Source organism: Eptatretus burgeri, chromosome 17, assembly GCF_056783735.1.
Source record: "Eptatretus burgeri isolate ZD-2024b chromosome 17, Ebu_testis_v1, whole genome shotgun sequence".
NCBI lineage: Eukaryota > Metazoa > Chordata > Myxini > Myxiniformes > Myxinidae > Eptatretus > Eptatretus burgeri.
Genome location: NC_140977.1, coordinates 19,403,656 through 19,420,596, shown reverse-complemented (window position 1 = coordinate 19,420,596; position 16,941 = coordinate 19,403,656). Strand labels below are relative to the sequence as shown.

The 16,941-nt window shown below is 44.7% G+C and overlaps 1 protein-coding gene across 1 annotated transcript in view; it reads right to left on the bottom strand.

Moving 5' to 3' along the window:
• Nucleotides 1-16,941, bottom strand: part of LOC147009475 (uncharacterized) — a 232,849-nt gene that overhangs the window by 86,826 nt on the left and 129,082 nt on the right. Inside the window, 2 exon segments of the mRNA XM_085861765.1 lie at nucleotides 9,549-9,659; nucleotides 14,000-14,194. Of these exon segments, the coding sequence (XP_085717891.1) occupies nucleotides 9,549-9,659; nucleotides 14,000-14,194 (306 nt within the window).

Genomic DNA, 16,941 nt, shown 5'->3' with positions numbered 1-16,941 from the left:
TCTTATCCATCTCCACCTGCCAATACCCACTCTTGAGGTCCAAAGTTAAAAACCATTAAGAGCCTGAAATGGCGTCGAGGGTATCGTCAATTCTAGGCAGGGGATAGGAGTCTTTGAGTGTCACGTTGTTCAGCTGGCGATAGTCCACGCAGAAACGCGTGGTCCCATCCTTCTTTTTGACCTGCACAACCGGTGACATCCAAGGACTTCCCGAGGGCTCAATGACACCTGCATTGAACATTTTTCAACCTGCTCATCAGCCTCCTCTCTTTTGCTCCATGGTAGTCTTCGAGCAGGCTGACGGACAGGCCGGGCCCCATCAGTGTGGATCTGATGTTGCACCAGGCCCGTACGTCCAATATCCTCGGGTGACAAGGAGAAGATCCCCATGAGTCGGTCAACCAGTTTGTATAAGGCCTCCCGCTGGGCATCCTCCAAATCTACACTACTCCGATTTACCATCTCGCAAATGGGACCGGGCCAATTCCTAATCAAGTCTGGAGACTCCCTCTGGGGCCGGTCCGGCTCGACGTTATCGTCCCTCAGCTCTGCGACCTCTTTTACTGGGGTGCAATCTGCCACCTTCGTGCCCCTCCTGATAGTGCGTGGTTCCATGCTAACATTTATCACCCGAACGGGCACTACTAGCCCATCGGTACTTACCAGGGTGTGGCCCACGACGAAACCCAGGGTTGATTGCCCTGCCGGTAGTTCCGCCAGGCCGCAGGAGCCCTGCCACGTTGGGTGTGCTCGCCACCGGGCCGGGACCACCGCCTCGGCACCCGGGGGAATGACCACGGAGTCAGGAGCCTCCAGCTCCACTCTCTCGTCCGTGCTCACGCCCCCTAACGGCAACTCCTCACCACCCAACTGCATGACCCCCCGGCCCAAGTCGATCTTACAACCACCGGCCGTTAGCACATCCAACCCTATTCGACATGGGTCGCACACCTTTGCCACCCAAACCTCTATACTTGTTTTCACGGTGCCCAATTTAAACGACACGAAACCACGTCCTATGATGGGGGCCATTGCCCCGGTAGCAAGCTGAAAACTATGGTTTTGCAGACGGTGGATCTCATCCCAACCGTCTACACTCGAATCAAGGACCACAGGGCTTATTATCGTGGTGCTTGCTCCTGTGTCCACAACGGCGTCTACCCCGATGCCGGCAACTTTGCACCGAATTGTTAAGCTACCATTGCCAATTTGGCCACAATTGATGACCTGTCGCAGTTCTGAGGGCTCTTCTCCGTCCGAGTCTGCCGAACACGGCCCTACATGTTCGGCACTTCTTAGTTTCCCGGGGACAGGTGGGGGGTGATGGTTGGGCCTGGCTATCCCTATTGGCCCGGGTCGGAGTTGGTGGTCTGGGGGCCCGAATTGGGGTACCCCCTGATGGCCCATCCCCGCCCTTCCCGGACACGACCGCCTCGGTCCAGATCTTGCCAACCGGTCATCAACCACGTTCTGGACCATCTTCTCGATACTCGCACGGTCGCCCATGGTAGCCACCTTGGCTTCCCTCGCATCGTCGTTCACGGGGCCTACCTGCGGGACTGCTACCGCATGCCTCCCAGCCCCTCCAAACGGCGCTCTTGCTGCCTCCCAGCAGGTGGCGTTATCAGCCGCCTTCTGGAGGTTCTCCGGGCGCCATACGGTCAGCATTGCCCCGACATCGGTGCCCCCTATCACTCGGAGAAAATGGTGCAGGGCAATTTCCTCCCAGTACTCCGGCGGCATGTTGGCATGCGCGATCCCCACCAAGCAGCGAATGTCGTGTGCCAATTCTCCCAGTGGTTCCTGGGAGCGTCGTTTGTGCCCGTTGAGCTGAGCTTTAACAAGCTCGCTCTGCTGGTCCATGCCAAATCGGTTTTTTAGGGCCGAATGGAATTCCTCCAAGGTCACCCCCTCGCTGGGTACCGTGGTCAGGACTTCCAAGGACGCGCCACGCAGGGCCGCCGTGAGCTGTGCCACACCCTGCACCTCGTTCCAGCCATTGCCTCTGGCCACACACCGGAACTGGGCCATATATGCCCTCAAGTCCGTCTTGCCATAGTACGGGGTAGCGGCACCCTTGGTCGTTTTGCGGTCCCCCCCCCCCCAGTTCCCAAGGGACTCCTGGAGCGGTGTACCTCCCAAGTCCCAACGGTGCCTCACTCCCGCAGGGTCCAAGCCATTTGCCCGGGGAATTTACCACCCCTGTCCGTGTCTGCCGTGCCCCACATCGTCCCGCTTACTCTCCCAAGCCATTGGACTCGCACTCTGCACATCCACCGGAACAGTCATACCGGATGCCCGCATTCGGCCAAAAGACCCCATGGGGTCTCCCCAAGCTTGCCATGCTCACCCCCACATCGGGCAACCCTCCTACTCCGCCCTGTGACACCGGCCCCACCTGGGCACGATCCGCCTCGAGGGAGCGTATCCTCTCCCCCTGTTCCCGAAGGAGGTCACCCTGCCTCTCACACCGGGTCTCCACACATTCCGCCAGTCTCCTCTCCATATCCTCTATTTTCCCCTCTCTTACTTCATTTAATTCTCCCTTCTCCCGTTCTCTTCCCACTTGCGTCCCTAGCGATAGCTCCCCGAGTTCCTCTCTTATTTGCTCCATTTCCCCTTTTACCTGTCCCACCTTCTTGTTCGTCTCTGCAATTTCCTCTTTCGTTGTTTTAAACTGCTCTTCCGTTTTGCCCTCGTGTGCTTCTATTCGTTTCCCCATTTCCACTGTCTTTTCCTCTGTTTCCCGTGTCTCCCCTTTTACTTCCCGCCGCAGGTTTTCAACCCTCTCTGTCATTTCCCGATGTCTCTTTTCACATTCCTCCTTCACGACTTCCAATCCCTCGCTTATTTTCCCCTGCTCTTTCTTTAATTGCTCTACTGTCCTTGTGTTTTTTTCCATTTCCCCCTTTAATTGGTCTTGTCCCTCCTTTACTTCCTCCAGTCCATTCTGCAGGCCTATACCCATGCACTGCATCTCTTTCCGCAGCGTTTGTACATTTTTATCCATTTTTTTTATTCATGCCATCCATATTTCTATTCATGCCATCCATCTTGTTATCCATTTTCGCATTCATTTCTTGCGCATTTGTTTTCATCTCGTTCATTGCTTGTAAGATCATGTCAAGTACACTTGGCTGAGCCGATTCGGCAAGGATCGGGGGGTTTTGGCGGAGAGGGGGAGGGGAGGTGTCGTACACTGCGGCCGCTGCCACGCCCATTTCGGGCTCTGGGTTCAGTTGGGGGGGGAAATTGTTCCTGCATTACAATGGGAATGTCCTACACGGGGATTTCATCATGGACCATGGATTCTACACATTCTAAATCCATATCTACCCCCGGCTCCCGCTCGCCTTGAGACTCCATCTTATTTCTCGTAGCGATTTAATTTAAATTGCTCGTAATGTGGAGGGAACAGTGGGGGGCTTTCCTCGCACACCCCTGGTCCGATCCCTGTGAATTTAGCCTGGAGACGGGAGAGTTTGTTTCCCGCTCGCTGACACCAGTGTTGCCAATTCTGGCCCGCCGGCGTGCGATCGACCGCGTATAGCCAAAAGCGGCCGCCTCGCCCACCGGAACGGACAATTCAGTCGTGACCCTCCGGGAACTACCGCCCGGAGCCAGTCACGGGTGGGGGTTTAACCTCACCACAACTCAGTCCGCATTCTACCCGCACGAAATAGGGTCCGATTGCCGAATGGTCGATTTACCAAAGTACTCGCGCGAGTAGCGTACCGAGGAGTTGGACCACGCCACAGGCCGACTCCGGACACAAACTGCTTAAGCGGTTCGTTCCGTATTACAGGGATAACCAAACGGAGTTATCGTCGGCCTTGACGGTTCCGATTAATTACCGGGATGTTGAAACCCACTACGAATCCCTTACGTGATGCAAGATGGAGATTCAATAAAAGGAGACGAAGCAAAGCGGGAAACAGTTCAACAAACAATGCACATTTATTACGGAAACACGGAAGGCACGTATATTACAGTCAAGACAAGATGCAACAAAAGCAAATGCAATACAACCGAATAAAAGGGGAATTATTTACAACACTCATACAGTTCAACTTGTCGGGACTCGGCGCCACTTCACTCATACAAAAGCAAAGGAAAGAAAGCCACCCTCACAGGCAAGGAGGCAGACAGGTCCGTGGACCAAATGTGCGTGGATCCTGGAGGAGCGGCCAGGTCCACCAGACTGAGAAGGTCTCACCCGCGTCCTCGTGACGCGATGGCGGGCCAGCCGCAATGTTCGCGCAGCTGCGCCCCGACTCCGTGCCCCTGGCGTGGTCGGCAAGCCCTCTCCGGCGTGCTTCGCGCAAACAGTTTTGTTGGCACCACGTTTAAGGTTGGGGAGGAACGGGGCCCCCGGCACTATCTCAGCGCGAATGGGGGAGGGGGGGAATTGCTGATGCTCAGGGAGAGGGGAATGGCTGGCTGGCTTGGACCCCGCGACGAGACAAGCGACCCCCACACCGCAACCTCGTTGCCGACCGCCGTCTTCGCTTGACTCGAAATTGAACTCTTCACTTGCCCTGACCATCCGCCTGCAACTCAACCGCGCGAACTTCGCAAGTCGCCTTATGCTCGCGTCTTTATAGGCCGCAGGAGAAGCCTATATGCAAATTTCAGGATCAAAACGCGATTGGAGCCGGGGCCACGCCACCCTCTGGTCAGCCATTGGTCGGGCAAAAAGGGGACGTGAAGCCTTTTTGATCCAAATTCCTTTCGTAAAGAATCCACGTTCATCGCGCTTGGAGGCGGGGCCATACCGCCCGACGCTCGCCCATTGGACGGAGAAAAAGGGCGTGAAGCCTTTCTGATCCGAATTTCTCCCTCGGAAAGGCTGCCATTCGTGCTGGCGGCTCGATGCGTTCGGCACCAATCGCCGAACGGGCCCTAGACAGCCCGACGTTCAGTGTTGACTGTTGGTGTGGTCGATGGTTGGAGAAGGAGATAGGCGAAGGTGGTGGGGGGTTTTCTGTGGTGGTTTGGTGGTTGGCGGACGTCATTTGGGAATGGCGGTGAAGCGATGTTTGCAGGATGGAGTTGTGAAGGTAAAGGTCGTGGCTGTTTGCATTGTTGGCGGCTTAATGGTCGAAAATAACAATAGAGAAAGAAAAATGGCTAACTCAAAGTGTCGCAGCCCGGATGAATCACACATATTCCCTCTATACAACGGGTTTGGGCTAACTACACATGAACTTACCGATATATCTCACCTGAGGACTCTTAATGGTGTAATACGAATTTCCACAACCGTAACAATGTGTATATATATATATATATATATATATATATATATATATATATATATATATATATATATATATATATATATATATATATATATATATATATATATATATATATATATATATACATATATATATATATATATACATATATATATATATACATATACATATATATATATATACATATATATATATATACATACATATATACATACATATATATATACATACATATATACATAGATATATATACATACATATATACATACATATATATATACATACATATATACATACATATATACATACATATATATACATATATATATATATATATATATATATATATATATATATATATATACATATATATATACATATATACATATATATATACATATATATATATATATATATATATATATATATATATATATATATATATATATATATATATATATATATATATATATACATATACAGACACCTCCCATGCTCCACGAGCCGAAACTGCTGCGTCAAGCAACCAAGAAGGCTGACACATCATCACTTCTTGGTGAATCATCAGCGACAGCGCAGACATAAATGTATACCAATGAGGCTCCAAAACATGTAATCATACAGCTCAATGAAGCTGGTTAATTTTATTACATTCCAAAATTTTTGGTTTCCTCAATATAATTCTCCAAACAGTAGAATAAGCTAAGTTTAATGCTTTGGAAATTGCACATTTTTTTGTGTGTGTATAGAGTAGGGAACATAGCCTTGCTTGCTGAAAGTAAATAGGTATGTCAGCTTCGTTATAAGACTCGTTATTTCCTTAAATTATCAGATTTCACAACAGATTTCGACACATTTCGTCCGGATGATATCTGATCCTAAAAAGCCAAATAATATTTTGATGATATACTTTAATTAGTCCATGAGAGTAGATCATGGAAAATAGTCTCATAATGCATGAAATCGCTCCAAGCTCCGAATTTGAAAACTACAGTACTTACAAAAGTGATGTATACAGTGATTTGTAGCCCTGATGAACAGGCATTCAATATGAGTGAGGAAAGTGAAAAATAAACTTTATCGTTAAGAAATCGTTGCAGCCTGTTCCAAGCCAAGGTAAAGTTGAGCAGGCCAAAAAACATGGCAGCTTGAGACCCCAGCAAGGTTACCCAGGAAATGCATTAAGACCCCGGACAGCGAGGTGGTCGAGGATCGCCTAATGAAGGATATAGTTAAATAAGGCCGTTAATTATATTCAAAAGTTTTAATTAATCCAAACACCCAATTTTCACTCCTGCACTTCCTTGCAGCTTTCTCAGTCTGCATGCAAAGTTTCAGGCTGCAAGGTTTTATGGTTTTGGAGTTATAGAGGAGACACACGGACACACTAACACACTGTCTCACACACACACACACTTATGAGTGTGTATATATATATATATATATATATATATATATATATATATATATATATATATATATATGTGTGTGTATATATATATATATATATATATATATATATATATATATATATATATATATATATATATATATATATATATATATATATATATATATATATATATATATATATATATATATATATATATATATATATATATATATATATATATATATATATATATATATATATATATATATATATATATATATATATATATATATATATATATATATATATATATATATATATATATATATATATATATATATATATATATATGTATATATATATATGTATATATATATATGTGTATATATATATATATGTATGTGTATATATATATACATATATGTGTGTGTATATATATATATATATATATATATATATATATATATATATATATATATATATGTGTGTGTGTGTGTGTGTGTGTGTGTGTGTGTGTGTGTGTGTGTGTGTGTGTGTGTGTGTGTGTGTGTGTGTATATATATATATATATATATATATATATATATATATATATATATATATATATATATATATATATATATATATATATATATATATATGTATGTGTGTGTATATATATATATAAAAATATATTGTTACGGCTGTGGAAATTCGCAAACCACCATTCAGGTCCCGAAGGTGAGATATCTCTAAAGTACATGTGTAGTTAGCCCCAAACCCGTTGTTTAGAGGGAATTTATGTGATTCATTCGGGCTGCGACGCTTTGAGTTAGGCGTTTTTCTGTTCTATCTTTATTTTGAATCAACCGCCATAACCATCAAACCACCACCAAAAACCCTCCACTACTCTCACCTCTCTCCTTCTACGGCCATTCCCACATCACCTGTGAACCCTGAGCGTCGGGCTGTCTTGGGCTCTTTCAAGCAATACGCACCGAGTCGCGAGTGCAAATAGCGGCCTTTCCGAGGGAAAATTCGGATCAAGAATGCTACACGCCCACTTCTGATCCGTCCAATCAGCAAGCACGGAGCGGCTTGGCCCCGCCTCCAGGCACGTCCATGTGAAATCGAAATATGCAAGTTCTAGGATCAGGGGAGGTTCACGCCCACTTTTCCTCCGTCCAATGGGCGAGCGTGCCTCCGCCCCCGAGCTCATCCTGATCCGGAAATTTGCATATGGGTTCTCCTGCCGGCCTATAAAGCGCCGAGCGCAGGGCGAATCATGGCAGAAAAGCAGAGAGAGTTTTGAAGGCAGAGAGAAAGGCAGTCAAGTCGGGTTGGAGAGCGGAGTGGAGTGGAGTGGAGTGGAGCCAGGAGGCGAAGGCGTCAAGGTGGTTTCTGCAGTCGGCTGAGGAGAATTGTGGGAGGAGGCCAAGGAGCTCAGGTCCGAGGCAGGGAAGACGGCGGTCGGCGACGAGGTCGCGGTGGGATCGCTCGTCGCGGGACCCAAGCCAGCCAGCCATTCTCCTCCCCCAGGGCATCAACTATTTTTCCCCCTTTCCCCCACGCTGAGGTAGTGCAAAAAGGGGGCCCGGTTCCCACCCCACTCCAAGCGGTGCCAACGAAACCAGCGAAGGAGCACAAAGTCGGGGCACCGCTGGGCAGCCACATTTGCGGCTCGTCACGAGAACGCGGGTAGGACCCCCCCCCGGGTCTCGCGGACCTGGCCGCTCCTGCAGGTCCCGCGCAAATATTGGCCTACAGGCCTGTCTGCCCCCTTGCCTATGAGGGTGGCTTCTTTCCTTTGCTTTTGAGTAAATGTGTGTCGGCACCGTCTGTGAAGTAAAACTGTATAAGTGTTGCCGTGTGTTCGCGTATTCGGTCGTAGCTCTGCATTGTTGTTTTTGTTTTAAATTGATATATGTGCATTCTGACTGTTTGACTGTATATGTGTGCTTTTCGTGGGCTGAGTAATAAATGTGCATTATGTTGAATTGTTCCCTGTTTCGCTGCGTCCTTTCCTTTGTTTGAATCTCCATCTTGCTCCATGTAAAGGGTTCGTAGTGGGCTTAATACGCCCGATAATTAATCGGAACCATCGAGGCTGACGATAACACCGCTCAGTTATCCTGATAGCATGGAACGGACCGCTTAGGCGGTTCGTGTCCGGAATCGGCCTGCGGCGAGGTACGATCGCCCGGTTTACCATCCGCGTGGGTACTTAGGTATGTAGAGTTTGGCGAACAACCCTATCCTACGTGGGTGGCCGATTGGCACGATCGTGGTGAGGTCGAAAGGCCCACCCGTGACTGGCTCCGGGCGATAGTTCCCGGAGGGTCACGACAGAATTGTCCGTCCGGTGGGCGAGGCAGCCGCCATTCGAGTCGAGCGGCCGATCGCATGTCGGCGGGCGCGAATTCGCAACAAAATATATATATATATATATTTAGAAAAGGTGGTGTCCAAAGGCCGAAGATGGTCGACTTGCACTCTGAAGCAATTCCCCACTATCTCACACCATCCACTTCCTTCCCCACACACATTATCTCCATACATCAACCACAACCTCTTGTTATCAGATTACTATTTCCTCCCTTCCTCTGTCATCTTTTCCTGTTCCTTCCAAAAGGCAATATTACGTACAAACCATGTAAAATAAATCAACAAAAAGTGTGCAATTTTGAACTCAATTAAATTAACGATAGTCCAAATCGAGGATAGCAGTATACACCAACATATATTATTGTTGGCTCAAATCTTTCACCAAATAATGAATGGATGTTTTGAGAAATTGATCTACCATCATGGTTATTTCTTAAAGCAATGAAATGAAAAAGTAGGGTTTTTCCCACTTATCACCAGAGTTCATCATCAAACTGTCCAAAGCAAAATGAAGAGACATTGACACAAACCTTCAAGGGGATGGCGTTCAAAGAAAGAAGCTTCAGAACCATTCGGCTTTGGTCGATCCAGGTGGGCATCAATGTCGTGCTCAGTTTTCACTTCCACTTTCACAAATATATCTGGAAAAATTTACTTTTATTAAATACAGGCAATCTTGTGTCAGATGCATAACTAGTTCCATATTCTGAAAATAGCTACTGTATCTAAATAGTGCATGAAAATCATTCATTTGAGGTCTTTCTTGAAGAAATAAAACAAAACATTTCCGCAGGGGAATATCATGGTGTCAAAGCATTACAATATTAAAGCATTACGTTCTGGACAAAGTGCCTCAGAATTACAAGATGCTTCCTTCTCGACCACAACTTCAATGGGAATTTCACCACCACCCAGGCTGGCAGGATGACCTCAAGGTATGCACACTCGCCTCTAAGCTATCTTGCGTGGGTTCAAATTCTGATCTAGCTATAAACTGTCATTCCGGTCTCGCCATTGCACAACAATGAGTCCAGCAACGGGTTTCACAGGCAGGGTGATCCATCAATGTGCGTTCCCTCCCTCAGATGGACATTAAAAGGGTGAGGAAGAGGTGAGCTATCGCCGGCACCATGGTCATATTCAAATTCCTGCCCTAACCAACCGTGCCCTCAGCCAATGATGCTACGCGCAGCCTTGTGCTGCATACAAATGAAGAAGAGGAAGACCCCAATGCAAAACCACAACCAACAAAATGTTTCCTCCCCAACCTGCATTATTTGTCAAATTACATACAATTCTGATACAACATGTGATGAGTTTTTGTTTTTTTTTCCTCTCGAAAATCAACCATCATGGAACAACTATCGGGGATGCCTCTTTGTGGTGGTTGCACCCCCAAATGCAAGTCAAGGGCCAAATTTTCCCTAATCTTCCCTGCTATCCAGATTAGTCAGCACAGCACGGCCATGGTCAGAGCGCCGATCAGTCCCCATGGACCAGCCCACTTCCTCCTGTCTCTGTATCTTCTCTCTCCCTCTCTCTCTCTCTTTGTCATGGCCCTGGCTTCCTGAAGGTGGGGGTACACCATGCTGGATGTGGGCGATCTCTGGGTCGCTCTTGGGAGATCATTTGCCTGTCTCCATGCTGTGGGCCTGTTCAAGAGAACTGTCCTTGGCAATAGAACAACTACAACAAAGAAACAACAACCTTCAAAGAAAACTAAATGACAGTGTGGCAGGTTAACTGATTAACAATGAATAGGCCAACAGGTTAACAGAATAACAAAGCCAGACTTCCAACAATGCTGCAAACCAAGAGCCAGGTGTTGCACACAAAACAAGGACTGAAGGACCTGAGTTCCTCCAGAGAACAACGTTCCGTCTGTACTATCACTGCCGATTCACCAATGAGTGATTAAACCAGTCCAGCAGCTGATGTGAGCTTGTAGCAGACTTTTCATACTTATGCAAACTCAAAATGCTTGCAGCTGTAGAAGAACTACAGCAAAGGCCTTATCTTGTGTAACTTTTCTTGGTTGCTTTATTCAGCCATATTTGACAAGAATGGCCGAGAATTGACCACCTATTTTGTCTCAGTCACATTGATGAGGTTTATAAAAAATATTTGTATGTGGCCTGTGGCTGCTGGTTGTATCATTGCTGGGAGCATGGCTCTGCCGCTGATGCAGTGTCCCTGTTTCCAGTAAGCTGGTACTCACTTTGTTGACCTCAAAAGGATGACAGGCTGAGTGAACGCTCCTGGTGTTATGCAACGGCACAAAAGGGGCTCAAACAAAAGAACCTAAGATCTTAAGACAGCCACCTTAATTGTTAAGCCAACACCACGTTTATGAGGTGAGAGGCGATTGGTTGTTTCCTCCAATGACAGGTAAGATCTGCCATTGCGCTTTTAATATATGTAAATTGTAAGACTCAGACTGCCAAATGGACGACATTAGACCACTGGAGAATAATGAACTCCTGACGATGAGTGGAGTAGAATGCACAAACGTGAACAATCCACAACGATGCTATGGTTTCATAAATTTCACCATGCGGCCATTTTAGTGTGAACAGTTTGCCTCACGAGGGGAATTTTTTTGTGCTGCAGGATGTAACCATGGCTTAAAATACACAGCAACTCATTTGGAACTTTAAAATAAGACCTGGTCACTCCACCATAAACATGCTGCTATTGCTCTCCCAACAATGGATGGGGGGCATCAATGTCACACAAGATCAGGGCCATCTCTCGAGACAGATCTAGAGTTTTCTATCCAGTCTGGCAGCCCACCTTGCTCTCCAAATTCTGCCTATGGCATCCAATTCCACCTCCATACATGGCTGACTGGCTTCCTGAACTCTCATAGCAAATGCTCTCCTCTCAACAGAAGCCTTTCCTCTCCTCTCCATGTCAAGGCTGGAGTCCTCAGGGGGTGTGCTGGGTCTAATCCTCTTCTTTACCAAAAACCTATCTGTCTCTCTGGAAAATCCTCTTTATCTCATTGCTAATGACTCCACTCTTTGCAATGAAATCCCTCATTCTTTAGAGAGGCAGGCAGCAACCTGTTCCCCCTATTCAGACCTTGATAGAACCACAAACAGCTCAAACACTTGGAATATTGTAGTGACAACTCTCTCTCTCTCTCACACACACACACACACACACACACACACACACACACACACACACACACACACACACACACACACACACACACACACACACACACACACACACAGACACACACACACACACACACACACACTTTAGAGTTTAGATGACCTTTATGTACTGTATGTATCTATGTCGAGAAATATAAATAAATAAATATATATATATATATATATATATATATATATATATATATATATATATATATATATATATATATATATATATATATATATATATATATATATATATATATATATATATATATATATATATATATATATATATATATATATATATATATATATATATATATAGCCTGGTGTTGGCTGAGTGGTTAGGGTGGTGGCTTGGGATCCCAGGGTCCTGAGTTCAAGCCCCGTTGGCTGCTGAATTAACACCAGGGGGTTGACTCAGCCTGTCATCCATCTGAGGTCGGCGAAATGAGTGCCAGTGTACTGGTCCCGGTGTATGCCCCGGTTAGAATAGGTGTACCATATCCCTGTGTGTCGTAAGAGGCGACCAGGGTTGGCGTCAGGAAGGGCATCCGGCCATAAAACATTGCCTCAAGAAAAAGCCCAACCCCTGGAAAAATGGCTGTAAAAACGGTCATATATATATCTATCTATCTATCTATCTATCTATCTATCTATCTATCTATCTATCTATCTATCTATCTATCTATCTCTCTCTCTCTCTCTCTCTCTCTCTCTCTCTCTCTCTCTCTCTCTCTCTCTCTCTCTCTCTCTCTCTCTCTCTCTCTCTCTCTCTCTCTCTCTCTCTCTCTCTCTCTCTCTCTCTCACATATGGCAAAAAAAAGTCTTTTCAATTGTGACAAATCTTAAACATATACTCTGTCCCTGTCTCCCTCCCTCCTCCCCCCTCCCATGGCAAAAAATGTCTTTTCAATTGTGACAAATATATATATATATATATATATATATATATATATATATATATATATATATATATATATCTCCATCTCTATCTCTCTCCAAGGATCAAACCTTTGTGTCACAATATCAGCTATGATCTTTCTTGGGGAAACCACATTCCTGAGTTGGCATCCAAAGCCAGTTGGCCTTCAAACCCATAGTGGGCATCCTCCATTCTGCAAAGTCCTTCCTCAAAACACCTGAAATGTTATGCACCAACAAGGCCTTCATCTGCAGCTTGGAATACTGCCCAACCATCTGGGGTTGGTGCCTCTGCCTCACACCTTGCTCAACTTAACACTATAGAAACCAAGGCATCAAGATAATTGGAATTTCCGGTAATGAAGGTGAATCTATGGGCATAACACTTTCACATCGTAGACAGATCAGTGGTCTTTCTCTCTTTGACTGCCTCCTTTCTGCTCTTGCAACCTCTGCTCCTTCTGTGCTGGCAGTCCACCAGCAACACCTTTCTGGTGAAACTGCCTCAATTCAGGATGACTGTTCACCTCCACTCATTCGTTCCTCTTTTTTCACACCTGTGGAACCAACCTCCACATTATCTTCATTTTCATTCTCCTTCTTTCTTTTGTTTGTTGGTTGTTTTGTTATTTTTCTGCTCCATCACGCATTCCCCTTCGTCTTCATGCGTTTCATTCAACTTGTGTACAAATTATTCACTCCAGGAGTCCTTCTCCCTCCACTTCATTTCACTTCCACTCTGCTGTTGTTGATGTTGTTTTACCCTTTCCAGTTTATTCCCTTCCATTCTGTTCTTGGTCGACCATGAGCCTCTATCTTGTGTACAAAAAAATAAAAACTCGGCACTAAACAAAGATCCCAGGAGAAGTGATGTGGATCACACAACTCACCATTCAGTTGGTCACTTTGATCTTCTTCCAGACCAAAGCAGTTCACATCCTCTATTTTTATTTGTAGCATCTCGGAAGATCCTTCCAACTCCTCAACCTTCATTCTACTCCCGAGCATAATCGGTTGTTCTGATTCTGGCTGCGTACAACTGGAACCCTTCCAACAGCCAACTTGAGCGTGCATGGTGGATGAACCTTTAAAAGAGACAGTAAAGATGGGACTGTTCCTCATTTTTGCTCCAACCTAAGTACATTGATTCAACACAGTACCGACATGTGAAGTACAGCACCTCTGTACTTGAGACCTTATCCTTTGGCCAAATCAGTTACAGCACTTTAAACATTCACCACACACATGCACACACCCTGTGACACTCCCAAAAATCAATTGTGCATGGTGCAGGTTCTAAAGACAATACTGTCATTGTATTACATGTTGATGTAAATTTTGATTTGGCTACATTTTGTGGAAGAAAATAATTATATTAATGTACTCTAAATTGTAATTGTTGCTGGTGTTTTATAAATTTAATTTTATGCTATAAGTCGAATTGGCTGTCAGTGATGCTTCCCTTTAGCCAAGAGTCTTTTGACCTAAATGTCAAACGGTTAAATGTCGGTTAAACGGTTGATTAAAAGTAATAGAACAAATAAAACGTTAAGAAATAAATTCCACAAAAATTTCAAACATACAAAAGTATAGATATTGACATAAAAACTGAGACCAGCAATTTTAGGATAAAGACATTCAATGGTAACAAGACACAAGACAAGAAGGCCTGACACAAGACAGGGGATGCGTATGAAGGAGTATTTATGCTCAGATAGAATCCATGCAATACATATGTTAAAATATAGAAAGATTCCCAACATCAGTTAAGACCCAGTCACACCTTGATGTTTTAGCCAGAAATAGCAACGTATTAAAATGTATGTAAAACGCTGGCTTACGTTGAACTTTTGATGTTTTTTTTAAAGATTCGGACGTATTCATAACGACTTGGTCTTATGCATAACGTATTAGTAACGGACACAGAACGTTTCGTTGTGTTATAGATAACTTATACCAACGAAAGCTGAACCTGTTGTCGGCCTTCACAACCTATGCCCAACGATAGTTTAACTTAGGCATAGGGCGCTGCACGCATCGCCGACGATGACGTGGCGTAGGTTATGAAAAGGCTGCCGCACAACGATTCAAATCATAACCGATACAGAAATGGAAGTGTCAACATCGCAGTCACACCTTGGCGATCTTGCCAGCGTATGCCGACCTCTGAAAAATGCGTCTAAAACGCTGGCGCACGTCGAATACGGTATGGGTAAGTTTGGTATGCGTGAATAGAACGCTAAAGTACGCTATCATACGTCGTATTAAATGGAGTACGTCTTGTAATTTTAAACATGTTGAAAATTTTACGACGTACTTGCCGTATGACACACGCTCCGCATGCGATGGGAATAAGTTATGATATTATAATATAATATTATAATAAGAATAATATTGTACGCACGATATGCGATCGTTGACACACATCGACACACGTTACTTGAAAGGTACTCATAAATCGAAACACGTCAAGGTAATGGTTAGCGTCAGTGTTCCAGACTCCCGGTTTTTTTTTTCTTCGGTATGACGGTGTTCAGTGTACAGTGCGGTTATGACTTAAATTGTTGAGCGGCAGCCTATTAATTATATTATATTATAACCGCACTAGAAATTGAAGTGTCAAAATCACCATCATACCGAAGGAAGGAAGAAAAAAAAATAAAAAAAATAAAACCAGGGAGTCTGGAACACTGACGCTAACCATTACCTTGATGTGTTTCGACTTATGAGCACCTTACAAGTAACGTGTGTCGATGTGTGTCACCGATCGTGTAACGCGAGTACAACACGTTACTCATAGGTTAGAAATAAGTTTCGGGTACGCTAAACATTACCTCGACGTGTTTTGACTTATGAGTAACTTACAAGTAACGTGTGTCGACGTGTGTCAACGATCGCGTGACGTGCCTACAACTTATGGCCAGCGTTATGTAGAACATGTGAGTCATACGCTGGCATAAGTCTTAAAATTTCAAGCATGGAAAATTTGAGGACAACCGAAAAGTACAACGTTTAAAGCCAGCATACAACGACGTATGGCAGTGTTTTTCAGCGTGCTCTCAATGTTATCAAAACTTACCCATAACGTATTTGACGTGTACCAGCATTTTAGACGAAATTTCCAAAAATCGGCATAAGCTGGCTAAAACGTCAAGGTGTGACTGGGCCTTAACTTTCAGGTAATAGACAAGGAAACCACTTTTAATCAAACCAGATGGCATGAAAACATTCCTCTGGAACATGTCCATGAGAATTCAGTTCAAGTTCATCAGACTGGTAAGCAGTACTGGGTCACCTGTATTAATGATTTAAAGGAAGACAATTTATATCATCACCTAGTTTGAACACTGTAGGAACGTGAAGTTTCTGAAGAAAATTCAATGAGTATATTTGCACAGGAAAGAGCAAGAAGAATTGCCAAATTCCAATTGTTCAGCAACAGAGAAGTGGGTAGAATTGTGGGGTGTTAATATTTGCCTGCAATACCAAATGACCCTCAGAAACCAAATCCTTCTGGAAACACCTGCATACCCAAAACTCTCACATCCCTTCTTGAAACAAACCAAAATATCTCTCAGACCCCTGCACATAATGGGCGATTATGTGTCCAAGTACTTTTTCTTCTGTGCACGTCACTGCTATAAATTACAAACAACAATGGCCCTGGTGAATTGTGCGGAACTTCATGACTTATAACCTCCCAATTTAACATCCTCCCACTACCAACCATCCTTTTCTTGCTTTAACCCCCCCCCCCCCCCCAAGTCAGTTCTTGCTCCATTTTGCCACTGTACCGAAGATTCTGCCAGATCCAACCTTAACTACCAGCCTC